The following is a 16,163-nucleotide window of genomic DNA, read 5'->3' as shown; positions in this document are numbered from 1 at the left end:
AGCAATGTCAAGTTGCCCATGCCCACCCAGTCAGGGTGGTCACATGACCATACAGCCATGCCCACCTGACCCTTTGAAGGTGACCATAATGCTGATTTGGCCCTCAATGAAATTGAGTTCAGCACCCCTGTTCTAGGCCTTTCAAAGTTCAGACTTTACAGTGGCAGCAGCAGTGTTGGGCCATTTGGTGATGGCAGTGGTGGGTGGGGTGGGTGGCAGCAAGACAGTGGCAGCCAAGTGCATCCCATTTTCACATCTCATTTGCCTGCCATGCCAAGCTCTCAGAACTCCCAGAGCTGCAGTAACAGGGGGTATGAAAGCCCCTGGTGACCACCACTCCTCTGCACTGCCACCCACTCACCCACTTGCACAGCTCTCTCTCTGGCTGCCTGTGGAGAGTTGTCCCTGCAGCGAGTTGGCGATCCTGCATGAATTGGCAGCAGTGAGTTGCAGATGCAGTTTGGCAATGATGAGCTGGCAGTGGTGAGTTGACCGCACCACCTGGACGATGCCAAGCTGCCCACTTTGGAGGATAGGTTGACCCTCTCTTCTCTGTGACAGCTCCTCAAATATTAGTAGATTGCTATCATGTCACACCCAGTCTTTCTTTTCGTCAGACTAGACATAACCAAGGGCTCAGTGGCTAAGACACTGAACTTGTCGATCAGAAAGGTCAGCAGTTTGGTGGTTCGAATCCCTAGCATCACGTAATAGAGTAAGTTCCCGTTACTTGTCCCAGCTTCTGCCAACCTAGCAGTTCAAAAGCATGTAAAAATGCAAGTAGAAAAATAGGGACCACTTGGGTGGGAAGTTAACAGCGCTCTATGTGCCTTTGGTGTTTGGACATGCCGGCCACATGACCACGGACAGCACTGGCTCTTCAATTTTGAAACAGAGATGAGCACTGCCCCCTAGAGTTGGGAATGACTTGCACATATGTGTGAGGGGAAACTTTACCTTTACCTTTAGACATATCCAGTTCCTGCAGCCTTTCATCATATGCCTTCTAATCATCTTTGTTGCTTTTCTCTGCACAACAGCACACTGTTACCTCATACTTAACTTGTTCTCCATTAGGAGAAATTTCCTGACAGTTAGAACAATTAATCAGTGGAACAGCTTGCCTCCAGAAGTTGTGAATTCCCCAACACTGGAAGTCTTTAAGAAGATGTTGGATAGCCATTTGTCTGGATCGGGATAGGGCTTCCTGCCTAGGCAGGGAGTTGGACTAGAAGACCTCCAAGGTCCCTTCCAACTCTGCTATTGCGTTGTACTTATTTTAAAGGACTCCTAGATTCCTCTCACAGTTATTGCTGCTAACTAGTTACTACCTATTCTATACCTGTGCATTAAGTTTTCCTTGCCTAAACCATAATTGGGACTGGAACACAGATCAACTCCACTTTTTGTACATGTGTTGTCGTCTCACACAAAAACAAAGGAGCAGAGTTTTGGTCGCATACTTGTCATTTGGTGTTTTGTCTTCCTCTTCCATGGAGTTCCAAGGTGTTACCTTGAGGTACTCCATAAGAAGGTAAACCTGCAGTCCACCAAAACTGCTCTTGGGAATGTTTCTCCTAGATAAGAGTGGAGCTTCTGCATAATAGTGCCTCCAGTTCTGAATCCATGGTTGCAGCCCAAAGAATCATCAGTGATATCAAAAACATTGGAATATCCAGCCAATATCATACACCCCATTCCTCTGTCCATCTCCAGTAAAGCTCATCCATCAAGCAAATTCTTTGCTTTCATTACCAGATCAGAACTCAGACTGAAATATATTTAGAAAATCAGTATGCTCCAATTGTGCAATTGGCTTAATCACTAGTACTTTGCCCAAGAAAGAGTGGTCATTATTACACTGAAATTTTACATTAAGCTAGAAAGCCCTCACAACCTCAATTAATGGGTTAAAGCTTTTCCTGAACAGGCACGGAGCGGTAGTTGCTTTCAAGAAGAGAGAATCAGATATTTAACAATGAAAAAATACAAACACAAAATTCAACAATCATCACCTTTATTTATTCCAAGCAAATCAGCAAAGGTCACGTTCATACCTCATGCATATCCCCCACTGAAAAGTTGGCTGAACCTTAGCATGGAGAAGATGGCTATGTAGCAGGAAATGTTCACCCAAAAAAAGAACAAGGTGGAGTTTCACCATGCTTCATAAATTTGCACACCTTGAATCAAACACTTCCACAGCTATTTGCTGATTAATTACACTTCCTGCAAAGTCCAACATGTATGAAGCCATTTATCATCAACCTCTTTGTTCTCAGATAGAAAGTCTTGTTAATCATTTTTAACAATCATTCCGTATATTTCACGTCAGCTCGTCCTCATTGGTTATGTTCAAGTGCAGTTCCACTAGCCTCTATTCTTGAAATATGGGATTCCTTTGGCCTATTTTATCACAGTTAGCACCATCAGACCGGCTGCAAGAATAACACAGATCATTGTAAATAAACCCTAAGATAGAAGCAGCCCTCCCATGATACAGGTAATTCTCTCCCCTATTGTGCGCTAAACCTCAGGTGAACAACTCTTTGGCTCTCTAAAAACAGTAGCCACTTTCATCCCTTAGATAACTAGCAATAACAATTTCCTGCCTTAAAGATCTCAGAATTCCTGGATCTTCTCACAAGGACATTCATCCCATTCAGATGGTCCAAGGATCAATTATATGGATTAGAGATATGTTCTCCCTTGCTATGGTACCATTAGACTTCTTAGGCTTCTTACCTATTCCTGGATTTTTTCCGCTTTGCTTTGATGAGGCAAATAACAAGGATGATACTTAACACAAAGAACACAGCCAGGGCAAGACTAAGGCCCAGCACAGTCTTTTGGATGGGTAATCGGCAGTAACTATCCAGATACCAGAACATGTCCAAATTATTGCAACTATGGGGAAGAGAAATGAATTGATAAAAAGAGCTTTCTTTGTAAGACTCTAAGTAACTTCCAATAGCAAGAATTCATTTAAAACATTGCATTAAAATAATAAAACAGAAGCATTAAAATAGAATAAATCAATAGGCTTCAGATCATAACTAACAAAGAAACTATGACTGTCACATTCTGTTAACCTGTATTCATAGATTAAAAAAACGATTGATTTCATTTGGTTTTGGAGCACTATAAGTGGGGAGCTATCCTAGAGTGGGAAAAGAGACAACGTTGACTCCTTCGGCTAAGAAACAGAAATGAGCATCGCCCTCTAAAGTCGGAAACAACTGAACAGGGACAACCTTTATCTTTCATTTCTAAATAGACTCCAAGGCAGCCCCAACTAAAGGTCATTACTGTGATCCAAACAAGGGATGATGAAAGCACAGGAGACAATTGCTAGAGTATTTTGTTCCAGAACACCATCTGGTAATTGTGTAATTGTGATGTGCTTTTTAACATTTTTGCTATATATTTATTTATTTTGCTAAATAAAATAAATAAATTTAAAACACAGGGGAATTCATGAGACCTCCTTTGAAATGTCAACCAAATTATACTAGGATATCAATTCCCTTTCATTTTACACAGTCTGATTCTCCAAATCAATCATTTGACCAGTTTTTTTCTATTTTCTTTACTTGTCATAGAATCTTACTGATTTAATATGTTGTTTGATAGGGATTCCAGTAAGAGTTTAGGGATTTTCCTGAAGATCTGGTGAGTGATTTGATGTCCAGTCACTGCCTGGAATAAATTAGATGGCCAGAATTTTGGACCATATTGCCCTATGCAACCTCTCCCTGTGCACTAATCCAAGAATTCACCTTGGTTTACCTAGAAGCACCAGGAGATGAAACACAGTAGAAATATCAGGCGCATTTGAGGAAGACTCAAGATGACTGCAATATCTGATCAGATTACTATATTTGGGGTTACCTATTGGTGATAAGGGTGGCCAAATGCCAATATTTTCCACATTGCATGCACTGATAATTGTGCAGTAGCTGTGTTCAGGCTCATTTGTCCTCAGTTAGGTAGGGATGGCTTTTCAGAACATCGGCTGGGCCTTTGTGAGAATTATTCAGGCTATCTGATGGATAAAGTCATACAGATCAATTCCAACATGGATTTTGACTGTGCAGGGAAAACCAAGGTGCCTGGGATATGATCTGATGGTATAATCTGGATGCATTTGAGACCCTGATGAAGTGCGTTGTTACTTTGGTCACAGGTTTACTGGATTTGGGTTATAAAAATGGCCAAAGAGGTGACCTGCAGTTGGGTCCATGCTGTGATGTGAGCTATTTTGATACAGGGAATGTTACACCTCCTGCCTCAAAAGATGCAATGAGGCACCCTTTTCTCTTATTGTATTTGTTCTTGCTTTTCTTCTATTTATTTGTGAACTGCCCAGAGTTATAGGGAGTCGGACAACATACAAATTTAATAAATAAATAAACATTTTGATAACAACTATACTAATAACAGCTTTGTATATACTGTAGATTTTAGGAAAATGTGGGATTCTGCAGGCAGAAAAATGTAGTGAGATGGGTTAACATCTCTGTCAGATCTAATAACTGTTTAAGATTTAAGACTTACATCCTAATGAACCTGGCTCTAAAGGACTCCTTTGATACTCCTCCGCCTTCTTGTTTACTTACATGCAGTGGGGACCTATTTCAGAGAGGCGGCAAACACCATTGAAGCAGTTCATGGAATCTTCAGTGCCACTGAAACATCTCGAGATACAGCTCACAGTACCATTCCTTATGTAGGGATAATAGTAGTCTGCATACTTTGTATCAGTTATATTTTTACAGGTGTCTGGAAAAAAAAGAGGTGCTAAATATATAATGAAATATGGGCAATACATGTAGGTCAAATGAACAAACTGCACTGACACCAGTGATGTGCGGTGAGGTTTATGGCTGGTGGCGCTGGTGACATCATCAGCACGAGCCACGGTCCCCTTCATGTTGGCTCAGGAAGGCAGGGAATGGGACCACGTGTGCAGGAGGGAGGCTGAGGCTAGAGGACCCTCCTGCACACGTCGTCCCATTTCCGGACCACGTGTGCAGAAGGCTCCTCAGCGCCTTTTCCCTTTTCCCTTTTTTTTATTTTCATGATGAGAGTGGTGAGGCTCTGCCTCCCCTGCCTCCCCTGACCGCACGTCCCTGACTGACACCAACTATGATCTGAGGCAGCAAATTTGCTCAAACATAGCAAGTTAATCCCACTCCCCCACCCTGCCCCGTGTACTAGTTTTGTAGCAGTTTTGAAAAATATGCTTCTTTGGCAGAAAATAAAAGATATCTGCACAATTATGATAGAGCTACAACCTCAAAGAGAAATAATAAAGATAATTGTAAGAACTGAAAGAAACAAATTTAGAAGAAATTCATATTTTTCTATTTTTCTTGATTTCTTCCTAATGTCCTCCTAAACACCATATAAATGTGTCCTTCCAATACGTCTTTAGCTTTTTCCCTTCAGCTACTGTGCTATTTATAATACAATATTTACTTAGGGCCAAATTGTGTTTTAGCAAAAGAACAAAGTCCACTTTATATTTTCTTCATTCTTGTTCCTCAACCTCAACTTTTTCACTCTGTTTTACCATCATTATTCAAGTACATCCTCGACATTACTGGATTTCCCCCTCTCTCCAATCCTTAAGAAATACTTAATAGTTTCTTCATTCCCACCATATTGTAAGCCATGTTAAACTTGTCCTTAGCTGTTCCAGTTTTAAAATAGTGTTTTTCCTCTTGCCTTTGGCACATTTTTTTTATAGGTAGCTTCTGATATACTCTATCAACAAGTGGTCACTGTGATGCCCGCCCGCCCCCGCCCCCCAGGATATGAGGCTGAGAACTGTCTCCATATTATTTTGCAAGAGATACAATTTCTTGAAAGTAATTTATGCTTTAATGTTTTTCTGCTGGCTCAAGAATTGGCACTTTAGGATAGTTGTCTAGTTCTTAGCTAGAGAACAGCATAAATGACAATATCTTTTAGCATGACTTGTGCAACTTCTTTTCCATCTTCATCTCGTCTTTGCCTCATTGCAAATGCTACAAGTGGGCATATGGTAGCTGGAAAAGGCTTCATTGATTCATTCATTCATTCATTCATTCATTCATTGATTCTCCATGGATTTGGTCTGAGGGATCATCCTGGCTTGCTAGAGGTTCCCCATGACTGTGTCATGGAATTGACACTACAAGCTGACATAAAGTAGTTGGCTGAAATGGATTGACCGGATTGATAGATGGATTGATAGATGGATTGGATCTATATATCATCAATTATTTCAGGGACTTTTATGTATGAAAACAAACAGTTCAAATATCCATGGCAGTGTTAGCAGTTACACATTTAAAATGTGGATTGAACAATTAAGTAGCTTTAAAATGTAAAACATAGACCTGATAATCTTCACACATCTACCCATCTGTTTATTAAAACTTACCATTTAATGAAAAACCTGGAATAAGAGTTGAGTTGGGTAAAGGAACAAAGCACAGTTCTGGTCCTGAAAAAAAAAAAAGTATAATTGTATTCATTAGTTATCAGGGATGGTTATATACATTGGTTTATTTCATCCAAAATTCTTCTTCACCAGAAAAATTAAATAGGTCTTTTTAAACAACCCAACAAAGGTCAGAGAAACAATTAACTTTACTTCTTCAAACCAGGATAGTGCAAACACAGTTATTATCTTTGGTCCAAACCAGGAGTGAAATTCATCAGGTTCTGGCAGATTCTGGAGAGCCGATAGCAGAAATTTTGATTAGTTCGAACTGGCACATACCACCTCTGGATGGCCCCAGAGTGGGGATGGAGTGGAGATTTTGGAATATCCTTCCCCTGGAATGGGGAGGGAATGAAGTTTACAATATCTTTCCCCTGCCATGCCCACCAAGCCACATCAACAGAATCGGTAATTTAAAAAAATGAATTTCATCACTGGTCCAAATCTTGTTTAATTGCACACTGCAGTTTTCATTTTTGATGAACCAAATTCTATAAATCTCTTCCCTGCCCAGCAGAGGGGACCTGAGGCTGAGCCTTCAAGAACTTCCCTCTTCTCTGTCTGTTCTTTCAGGCAAAACCTTCCTTATTCATAGCCTTCCCCACCCCCCCAGAAGAAAGGGGAATTTATAAGCACAAAAACCTAAAGAATAAACCAAAGCTGCATTTGAGCCTTATATCCTCTGCCCTTTTGCCCTGAGAAACCGAGCAAAATAACCCGTTTCCTGACCCACATACACAACACCAGATTTGGGGGGGGGGGTTCCTCCTCCGATTTGGGACAAATAGAAAAATAAAGAATGTATTTGCTGCCATCTAGTAGCTACATTGAAATGTGCAAACCATCCGGAAGGAGGCTTGTGCCTACAGAAAAAAAGGTGGCTCATCCTAAAAACACTCTTGTTTAAAAGAAGAAAGAGCTAGGAGCCTTGCTTATTTCTTACCCAGTGGAAATGTTTACCCAGCTGTATACCATACCTGAAGGATCAATACACTCTCCTTCAGTATGTAAATTATTCAGGGAGCGTTCCACTGCCTCTATAATAATTTTTATTAGACGCTGAATCAGTTCCTGATTATTCTCTGCTAGTACTTTGGAGATGACTCTATGCTCCACAATAATGCTGCCATTCCTAAGAAAAAAATGAAGGAAGAAGAATTCCTCAGGTGCTGATGATGATAAAGACCATATTAGCCCCACCCCTTTCCTCCATCAAATTCAAAGTGAACTAGTACTTCTAGTCCTTTCCATTTAATCCACACAACTATCTTAGGAAAGTACTTAGAATAAGAGTTTCAGACTGGCACAAAGTTCTTCTGGAAGTTTCCTGACTGAGTGGGATTTCAACTTCGACTTTAGTCCAAGTCTTTAACTGCTATAACTTGCAAGATCATCATTATTGGTGCTTCTCTTGAAGAGCTATTTCATCCTCCTCAGATGTTTCCGGAAACACATGGTGACTAAAAGTATATATAAGACATGAAAAATGCCCAATCTTCAAATTCACTAGCCACGCTTGATTCCTTCCTTGCTCAGGCCCTGAACTATCCTCATTGTTTAAAAAAAAAGAAAACTGAAGATGGGTTAAAGGTAAAGGTTCCCCTTGCACGTATGTGCTAGTCGTTTCTGACTCTAGGGGCCGGTGCTCATCTCCGTTTCAAAGCCGAAGAGCCAGCACTGTCCAAAGATGTCTCTGTGGTCATGTGGCCGGCATGACTAAATGCCAAAGGGGCACAAAACACTGTTACTTTTCCATCAAAGATGGTTCCTATTTTATCTACTTGTCTTTTTTACATGCTTTCGAACTGCTAGGTTGGCAGAAGCTGAGACAAGTAACTGGAGCTCACTCCGTTATGTGACATTAGGGATTCAAACTGCCAAATTGCATCAACAAGTTCAGTGTCTTAGCCACTGAGCCACCATGTCCCTCTTCCTAAAGAGGAATTACGTAAATGAAAAAAAGAGGATCCACAATGGGAGAAAAGTTCTACCCATATTTAATGCCTCATGATGCCTCATCATCCCAAAGAATAAATTGGTCATTTTTTAGACACCCACCTCATTCGTAAGATTTCTACATCATGGTATCTAGGAACGGCACCATAAACATCTTTCATCTACAAGGTAGAAAAAGTAAAAGAAAGCCTTCATAAGTAAAGAAACCTATGCCAGATAAGAGAGTTGAATTAGAAGCAAGCCTCCTAAAGCATTTAGTAGGTGGTCTGTGCTGTCTCTTGTCTAATTCTCCAGCTGCAGAAAGCTGAGAATCCAAGAAGCAAGTTTTTGATTGGGAAGAAGACACATTCTTGGTATGAATTAGGAGTGCTGGTCTTGGTTAAAGAAGAGCGTAAGATACCTAACATTGAAATGGTGACATTGATCAGATGTAGGCAGGGGTGGGATTCACTTACCTTCCCTACCGGTTCGTAAATGTAAGTGCATGCACCTCATCTGCACATGCGCACAGCTTTTTGCACATGCGCAGTGCTCATGTATTATGTCGGGGCAGGTGGGCAGAGCCTCCCACAGTCACTGCTATCAGTTTGCCTGATAGCAGTGACTGAATACCACATCTGGATGTAAACTATTTCCTTGATCCAGAAAATCTTACCTGCTTTTTAAACTGAGTCTGAATTTCCCGATAATAGTTAGAGCTTAAGTCTTCCAAAGATTTCTTGAATTCTCTGTTAGTAACCTTCACCTGAACTTCGACAGTAATGGTCACAGATACTAAAAGAGAGAAAAATAGATATTCATGTGAACTTCAACAAGTTACTTCCCCGCAAAGGAACTCTAAAATGTGACAAGCAAGAGGTGAACGTGTTCCTCTGCGTGGAAAACATTAGCTCCAAATTAATCATTTTAGCTTGGGGCGGGCAAACCACTGTAAACCATCCTTCCCAGATAGGCAGAACTTGGAATAGAGAGCTATCTATTTCCCTACATGTTCCAAGTTTGCATGCACTATAATGGAACTTTTATTAAGCCACGTTCCAAACTTAGTTCTTCCATATGCAATCTCTTTATTCTAGTATGGTAATCCAACATATCTGGAAGCAAGCAACTTGAGAAAGTTAGGCTGTCATCAGGAAAAAGTAATTAAGCTCTCCTTGACTATACTTACACTGAGTGACTGGAATTTCATCCAAGAGGAACTCACACTTGGGTCCATAGAATAAATCCTCATTACAGATACACTTGAGTCCATCATAGGTTCCACCGTTGTAGCATATCTCTGGAACAGAGTGGAACAGTTCCCTTATATAAATTTGGAAATCTATTCTTATAAAATGGCTATTTAAGCAGAAGCATTACTGTTTATACATATATAAAAATAAACAATCTAGAACCTGGATGGCAAATCTATGGCACGTGTGCCACGGGTGGCACGTGGAGCCATTTGTCAGGGCATGTGAGATGTTGCCTTGTCAGCCGGCCAGCGTGCATGCGCGCGCTGGCCAGCTAAATTCAGGCTTTTTTAAAACCATTTTTCGCCCTCCCCATGCTCCAGAGGCTTTATAGGAGCCTGGGAAGAGCCTCCCCTGCCCGCCTTCCCCCGGAGGCCCTCCAGGGGCTTCACGATCTTCCCTAGAGCCTCCGGAGCACAAAAAAATGGTCCTATGGGCAAACCGGATGTTCGGGAAAGGACTTCCGGTTTGCTGGTTGGGTTGGTTTAAGCCCTTTGGAGGCTCCACGGGTCTTCAGGAGGCTTCCCTGAAGGCTCCAGAGGACTAAAAATGACCCTACGAGCAAACCGGAAGTCGTGTGTTGCATTATGGGTGCATATTTCAAAGAAATGATTCAAATAAACAATGATAATGATGCTGATCATGTACAGATGTCTCCAGAAGATTTGAGTGGAAGTTCTGCATACCATGCATCCTTCTAAGGTTTTAACCAAAATTTGGCAAAACAAATTCATCTGTGAGCATGGAGTAATCTGTACAAGCTAAAGACCACGAATGCTCAATGCTCTCATGTTATTCCAAAGTCCTAGTCCAAGGTAATCATGTCCCAAAGGAGGTGTCCATCCTCCCAATCTCCCAGAACAGATGGGAACTTTCTGTGGCCTTTCAACTACTTCTGAAATATCACTCTCAGCTACCCCAGCCAGAATCCCCAATAGTAAGAGACGAGAAAGCAGTCACTATGTAGGGAAAGCCACAAATATCATCCCCACAATATGGAGGGAGAATCACTTCATATGATTAGGCTACAGTCACAGGCACAATTACAAGGCAGTATTTTGCATAGAAATGTGATGAATAGCGGCTAATCCCACTCATATGCAATCTGCCCTAAACTGTACCCATTTCTTTAAAAACAATTAGAAGATCCAGGCTATGCTTCAGACCAAAGGTCACCATAATCTGATCACAGGAAGAGAAGAAAAAATTGTCATGAATTTTGAAGTTTAAAATAGGAATGAGACAAGCATATGGATCAAATGAAAAACTGATACTCACGACTTGTGGTGGTTGTGATTGTACTGCTGGCAATAATAGTTCCAGTATTGGCAGTTTTGCTAGTACTCTTAGCTGTATAGCTGGTACTTATGATAGTTGTGGTACGTTTGCTAATCTTAGGACTGGAAGTAATTTCTGGAATTGGTGTGCTGGAGACAGTAGATCTGCTGTTGTAGCTACTTGGGACCAAGGTACTTGTAGATGGTGTGCCATTGAGGCCTTCATGAACAAGGAACTCACATTTGGGCCCATAGTATAAATTCTCATCACAGATGCATTTGATCCCATCAAATGTTCCACCATTGTAGCATAGCTCTAGAAGAAAGACACCCCACATATCAATGTAATTTGGGAATTGTCATTTTTGTTCATGAAATGTCTGTGGCTTCCCATTGTCAAAAGAAATCTGGGCAGTATAGTCGTAAAACACATAAATGTTTTTAGTCGTAAAACACATAAATGTTTTATAACAATCCAAAGATAATAGACATCAGAGAGGAATAGTAAAATCCTAACCCACATATTCTTAAAAAGAGCCTTCCATCCATTCCCTAAGCCAGGGCCTAGGGGAAGAGCTGAGTTTCCAAGGTTCATTTTTCGTAAATTCATGTTAATAAACAGCTGATAAAAAAGTTGGCATCATATTGCACTTTGGTTAAAAATATTTTAAACTTTGGAAGAGATGTTACTTTACTTCTTTTTACAAAAAAACGTATGATTTATAGATGAAGCAATCATATATAAACTGAGCCTATTCCCATGTTGCAACTTTTAGAATATGAGATTTTCAAGCTATTTTTGATAGTTTATTGATCTAATAATTATATTGGTAGCTTAGATAAATCTATAATTGATATTTCATGTCAATCTGATTATTCATTCATATTCACAACAGCTCCATAAATTTCCCTACTCTTAACATGTTTTCTAGCCAGAAACTCTTCTAGTTTTTCTTGTACATCAAAATGTTTTTATAGCTAGGTAGAAAGTTTGGGCTATATCAAGCAATTAATTACTGAATTATCAAGACATAAAATGTCTTTCTCGCCGACTCCGAGAAAAAAATTGGGGTGAGGGAGGGAGACGCACAAAATGGGGGCAGGAGCTTCCCAGGGGTGTGGGAGAGGAGGAAGAAGAAGAGCCCATCCAAGGTTTGCAGCTGCCAGCGCCCACAAACGCAGGCCCGTGGCGGTGGGTTGCTTTGCGTTTGCTTCCTAAAGACCCAAGAGGTGGCAGGCCGGCTGTGTGGTTTTCAAGCGGCTTCACCAATCGCTGCCCAGGAAAAGCAGCTCTGTGGGGCCCGGCGGCAAGGCTTGAGCGGGCTGAATGGGAAAGCAACGAAAGGGGCTGCGCTTTCACCCCGCTCAAGCCTTGCCGCCTGCAGCCACCGCCCTCCCTCGCTGCCCCTTTCGTTTCTTTCCCGCCCGCCCTCGCTGCCCCTTTCATTGGTTTCCCATTCAGGCGGCTGCGCTTCCCATTCCCATTTCCCATTCAGGCAGCTTCCCATGCAGACGGTAAGGCTTGAGCGGGGTGAAAGCGCAGCCGCCTGAATGGGAAACCAATGAAAGGGGCAGCGAGGGCGGGCAGTGGCTGCAGGCAGCAAGGCTTGAGCGGGGTGAAAGCGCAGTCCCTTTCGTTGCTTTCCCATTCAGGCGGCTGCACTTCCCATTCCCATTTCCCATTCAGGCAGCTTCCCATGCAGGCGGCAAGGCTTGAGCAGGGTGAAAGCGCAGCCCCTTTCATTGCTTTCCCATTCAGGCGGCTGCGCTTTCGTGCCTTTGTCATCCAGCAGCGCCGACAACATTTCTGCCTCCGCCCTCCGCAGCTCCCGGGCGCGGCTGGACGGATGTAGCCACAGTGATGCCGAGGCGGTCCGGGCGGACGAAAGAGCGAGCGAGGCAGCCTGATCCTCGGTCGCTCGCCCGCCGGACTGCCTCGGCGCCATTCTGGCTACCTCCGTCTGGGCGCGCCCGGGAGCTGCGGAGGGCGGAGGCAGAAATGTTGTCGGCGCTGCCGGATGACGAAGGCACAAAAGCGACTGTCGCTTTCGTGCCTTCGTCATCCGGCAGCGCCGACAACATTTCTGCCTCCACAGCTCCCGGGCGCGGCCGGACGGATGTATGTAATATTATATATTATATATAGTATATAATATTATATACTATTATTTCATGAAGAGAGGTGAGGCTCTGCCTCCCCTGCCTCCCCTGACCGCACGTCCCTGCCCTGCGCTCCCCTCACTTATGGCACACAAGCCAAAAAAGGTTCGCCATCACTGATATAGAAGATAAATGAGCTCACATGATTCATATAACATCAGTTGTAACTGCTTTTCAAATTTTTCAATCTCTAAACTGATATTAGCTAAAAGGAATGGTGGAAAAACAGATCGTTTTTTTGAGCAATGAAGTGAAAAATGTGGTCAGTCAATTGATGGTTTTTTTAAAAAAAGAATGAATAGAAAAGTCTTGTAGCTTGCCTTTTCCATCAGAAAATCTTTGTTGCTTTTTAAAAATATTTAAAGACTATTGACACTCCAAATCAGACTTCAATCTCTCTTTACACCTTCATATTTCAAAGAAGTGATTCAAATAAACAATGATAATGATGCTGATCATGTACAGATATCTCCAGAAGATTTGAGTGGAAGTTCTGCATACCATGCATCCTTCTAAGGTTTTAACCAAAATTTGGCAAAACAAATTCATCTGTGAGCATGGAGTAATCTGTACAAGCTAAAGACCACGAATGCTCAATGCTCTCATGTTATTCCAAAGTCCTAGTCCAAGGTAATCATGTCCCAAAGGAGGTGTCCATCCTCCCAATCTCCCAGAACAGATGGGAACTTTCTGTGGCCTTTCAACTACTTCTGAAATATCACTCTCAGCTACCCCAGCCAGAATCCCCAATAGTAAGAGACGAGGAAGCAGTCACTATGTAGGGAAAGCCACAATATCATCCCCACAATATGGAGGGAGAATCACTTCATATGATTAGGCTACAGTCACAGGCACAATTACAAGGCAGTATTTTGCATAGAAATGTGATGAATAGCGGCTAATCCCACTCATATGAAATCTGCCCTAAACTGTACCCATTTCTTTAAAAACAATTAGAAGATCCAGGCTATGCTTCAGACCAAAGGTCACCATAATCTGATCACAGGAAGAGAAGAAAAAATTGTCATGAATTTTGAAGTTTAAAATAGGAATGAGACAAGCATATGGATCAAATGAAAAACTGATACTCACGACTTGTGGTGGTTGTGATTGTACTGCTGGCAATAATAGTTCCAGTATTGGCAGTTTTGCTAGTACTCTTAGCTGTATAGCTGGTACTTATGATAGTTGTGGTACGTTTGCTAATCTTAGGACTGGAAGTAATTTCTGGAATTGGTGTGCTGGAGACAGTAGATCTGCTGTTGTAGCTACTTGGGACCAAGGTACTTGTAGATGGTGTGCCATTGAGGCCTTCATGAACAAGGAACTCACATTTGGGCCCATAGTATAAATTCTCATCACAGATGCATTTGATCCCATCAAATGTTCCACCATTGTAGCATAGCTCTAGAAGAAAGACACCCCACATATCAATGTAATTTGGGAATTGTCATTTTTGTTCATGAAATGTCTGTGGCTTCCCATTGTCAAAAGAAATCTGGGCAGTATAGTCGTAAAACACATAAATGTTTTTAGTCGTAAAACACATAAATGTTTTATAACAATCCAAAGATAATAGACATCAGAGAGGAATAGTAAAATCCTAACCCACATATTCTTAAAAAGAGCCTTCCATCCATTCCCTAAGCCAGGGCCTAGGGGAAGAGCTGAGTTTCCAAGGTTCATTTTTCGTAAATTCATGTTAATAAACAGCTGATAAAAAAGTTGGCATCATATTGCACTTTGGTTAAAAATATTTTAAACTTTGGAAGAGATGTTACTTTACTTCTTTTTACAAAAAAACGTATGATTTATAGATGAAGCAATCATATATAAACTGAGCCTATTCCCATGTTGCAACTTTTAGAATATGAGATTTTCAAGCTATTTTTGATAGTTTATTGATCTAATAATTATATTGGTAGCTTAGATAAATCTATAATTGATATTTCATGTCAATCTGATTATTCATTCATATTCACAACAGCTCCATAAATTTCCCTACTCTTAACATGTTTTCTAGCCAGAAACTCTTCTAGTTTTTCTTGTACATTAAAATGTTTTTATAGCTAGGTAGAAAGTTTGGGCTATATCAAGCAATTAATTACTGAATTATCAAGACATAAAATGCAAATACAGAATATAGCTTTCTATATCAGTCATTCATCCCACTTTGGAAAATGCACATTCTTGGGAATTACCTCAGACATTTACAATTGCACCAAAAAGAGCACAAACACTGAGTTACATTTAATTAGATTTTTCTAATCTAATTAGAGGCAAGCAGAAATAATTCTGATTCTACATTCCATTTGAAGAGTTGTTTATATCTTTGGCCCTACTCACCTGCTTCAACACAAGGGACAAGGAAGAAGAGAAAGAGAGCCCCCATCACCATTTTAGATTTGAGTTTGTCAAAAGCCTAGGACTGAATCCAAATCAATGTTACTGAAGTGAGATTCAAGCACACTTGATGACCTCACACTGTTTCCTAAGAAAAGAAAGGTAGAACTGAGGACCTTGGACGGAAAGACGGAAAAGGAAAGCTGATTAACCCACAGTGAACTGCTATGGTTTTTTTTTCCTTCTATCACAGAGTCTGGGTGTGCAGGAAGGGCAATAAAATCAAGCTGGTACTTTGTGAGTCAATGTAAATGAGAAATGAGTTCCAGGCTGACTCCTAAAAATTCAGTACTTCCTTTTCAAATAATCAGATGGATAATTCCTTTTGTTCACAGCAGAGATGGGTTGCCAATTTTTCTACTACCAGTTCGATCGCGCTCCCACACACATGGGCAAAATCGCCCAATCTGGGCCGAACCGGGAGCAACCCACCTCTAAAGCACATATATACCAAACACACATAACCCTTTTTATTTAATATCTTTTTCTCTCTCATACCATGATAAACCTATTCTTACAGCGGGTACAAATAGTATAACTAGCTCCAGGCAGTTTGATCATAGTCCTGGACTATGGCGTTTGTTTGCTATCATCTATCATTTCTTCAATCAGGAACCTGGAGGTTGGTGCTGTTGACCCTAT

General features: G+C 41.3%; 1 protein-coding gene across 1 annotated transcript; it reads right to left on the bottom strand.

Annotated features, from left to right (window-relative positions):
• Window positions 1–2,075: 2,075 nt before the first annotated feature.
• LOC309382219 (mucin-17-like) lies at window positions 2,076–15,526 on the bottom strand. The gene is made up of 11 exons (XM_081933803.1): window positions 15,465–15,526; window positions 14,211–14,525; window positions 10,960–11,274; window positions 9,618–9,728; window positions 9,105–9,223; window positions 8,552–8,610; window positions 7,471–7,625; window positions 6,431–6,493; window positions 4,620–4,782; window positions 2,746–2,907; window positions 2,076–2,438 (listed from the first exon to the last, which is right to left on the bottom strand). Exons 1-11 carry the CDS (start codon window positions 15,514–15,516, stop codon window positions 2,378–2,380), a joined length of 1,575 nt encoding a protein of 524 aa, XP_081789929.1. The 5' UTR covers window positions 15,517–15,526; the 3' UTR covers window positions 2,076–2,377.
• Window positions 15,527–16,163: the final 637 nt, after the last annotated feature.

The sequence above is a fragment of the Natrix helvetica genome, assembly GCF_964273705.1.
Source record: "Natrix helvetica genome assembly, chromosome: Z".
Taxonomy (NCBI): Eukaryota; Metazoa; Chordata; class Lepidosauria; order Squamata; family Natricidae; genus Natrix; species Natrix helvetica.
Note: the sequence above shows the minus strand (reverse complement) of the source record. Positions and strands in the feature narration are given on the sequence as shown.

Excerpts from the sequence above, each read along its gene's own strand:
- LOC309382219 (XM_081933803.1), bottom strand. The coding sequence starts at position 15,516 with ATGGTGATGGGGGCTCTCTTTCTCTTCTTCCTTGTCCCTTGTGTTGAA. Across the intron at positions 8,611-9,104 it reads AGACTCAGTTTAAAAAGCAG|ATGAAAGATGTTTATGGTGC; the intron begins GTAAGATTTTCT and ends TCTACCTTGTAG. Across the intron at positions 7,626-8,551 it reads GTAGAAATCTTACGAATGAG|GAATGGCAGCATTATTGTGG; the intron begins GTGGGTGTCTAA and ends TTTTTTTCTTAG.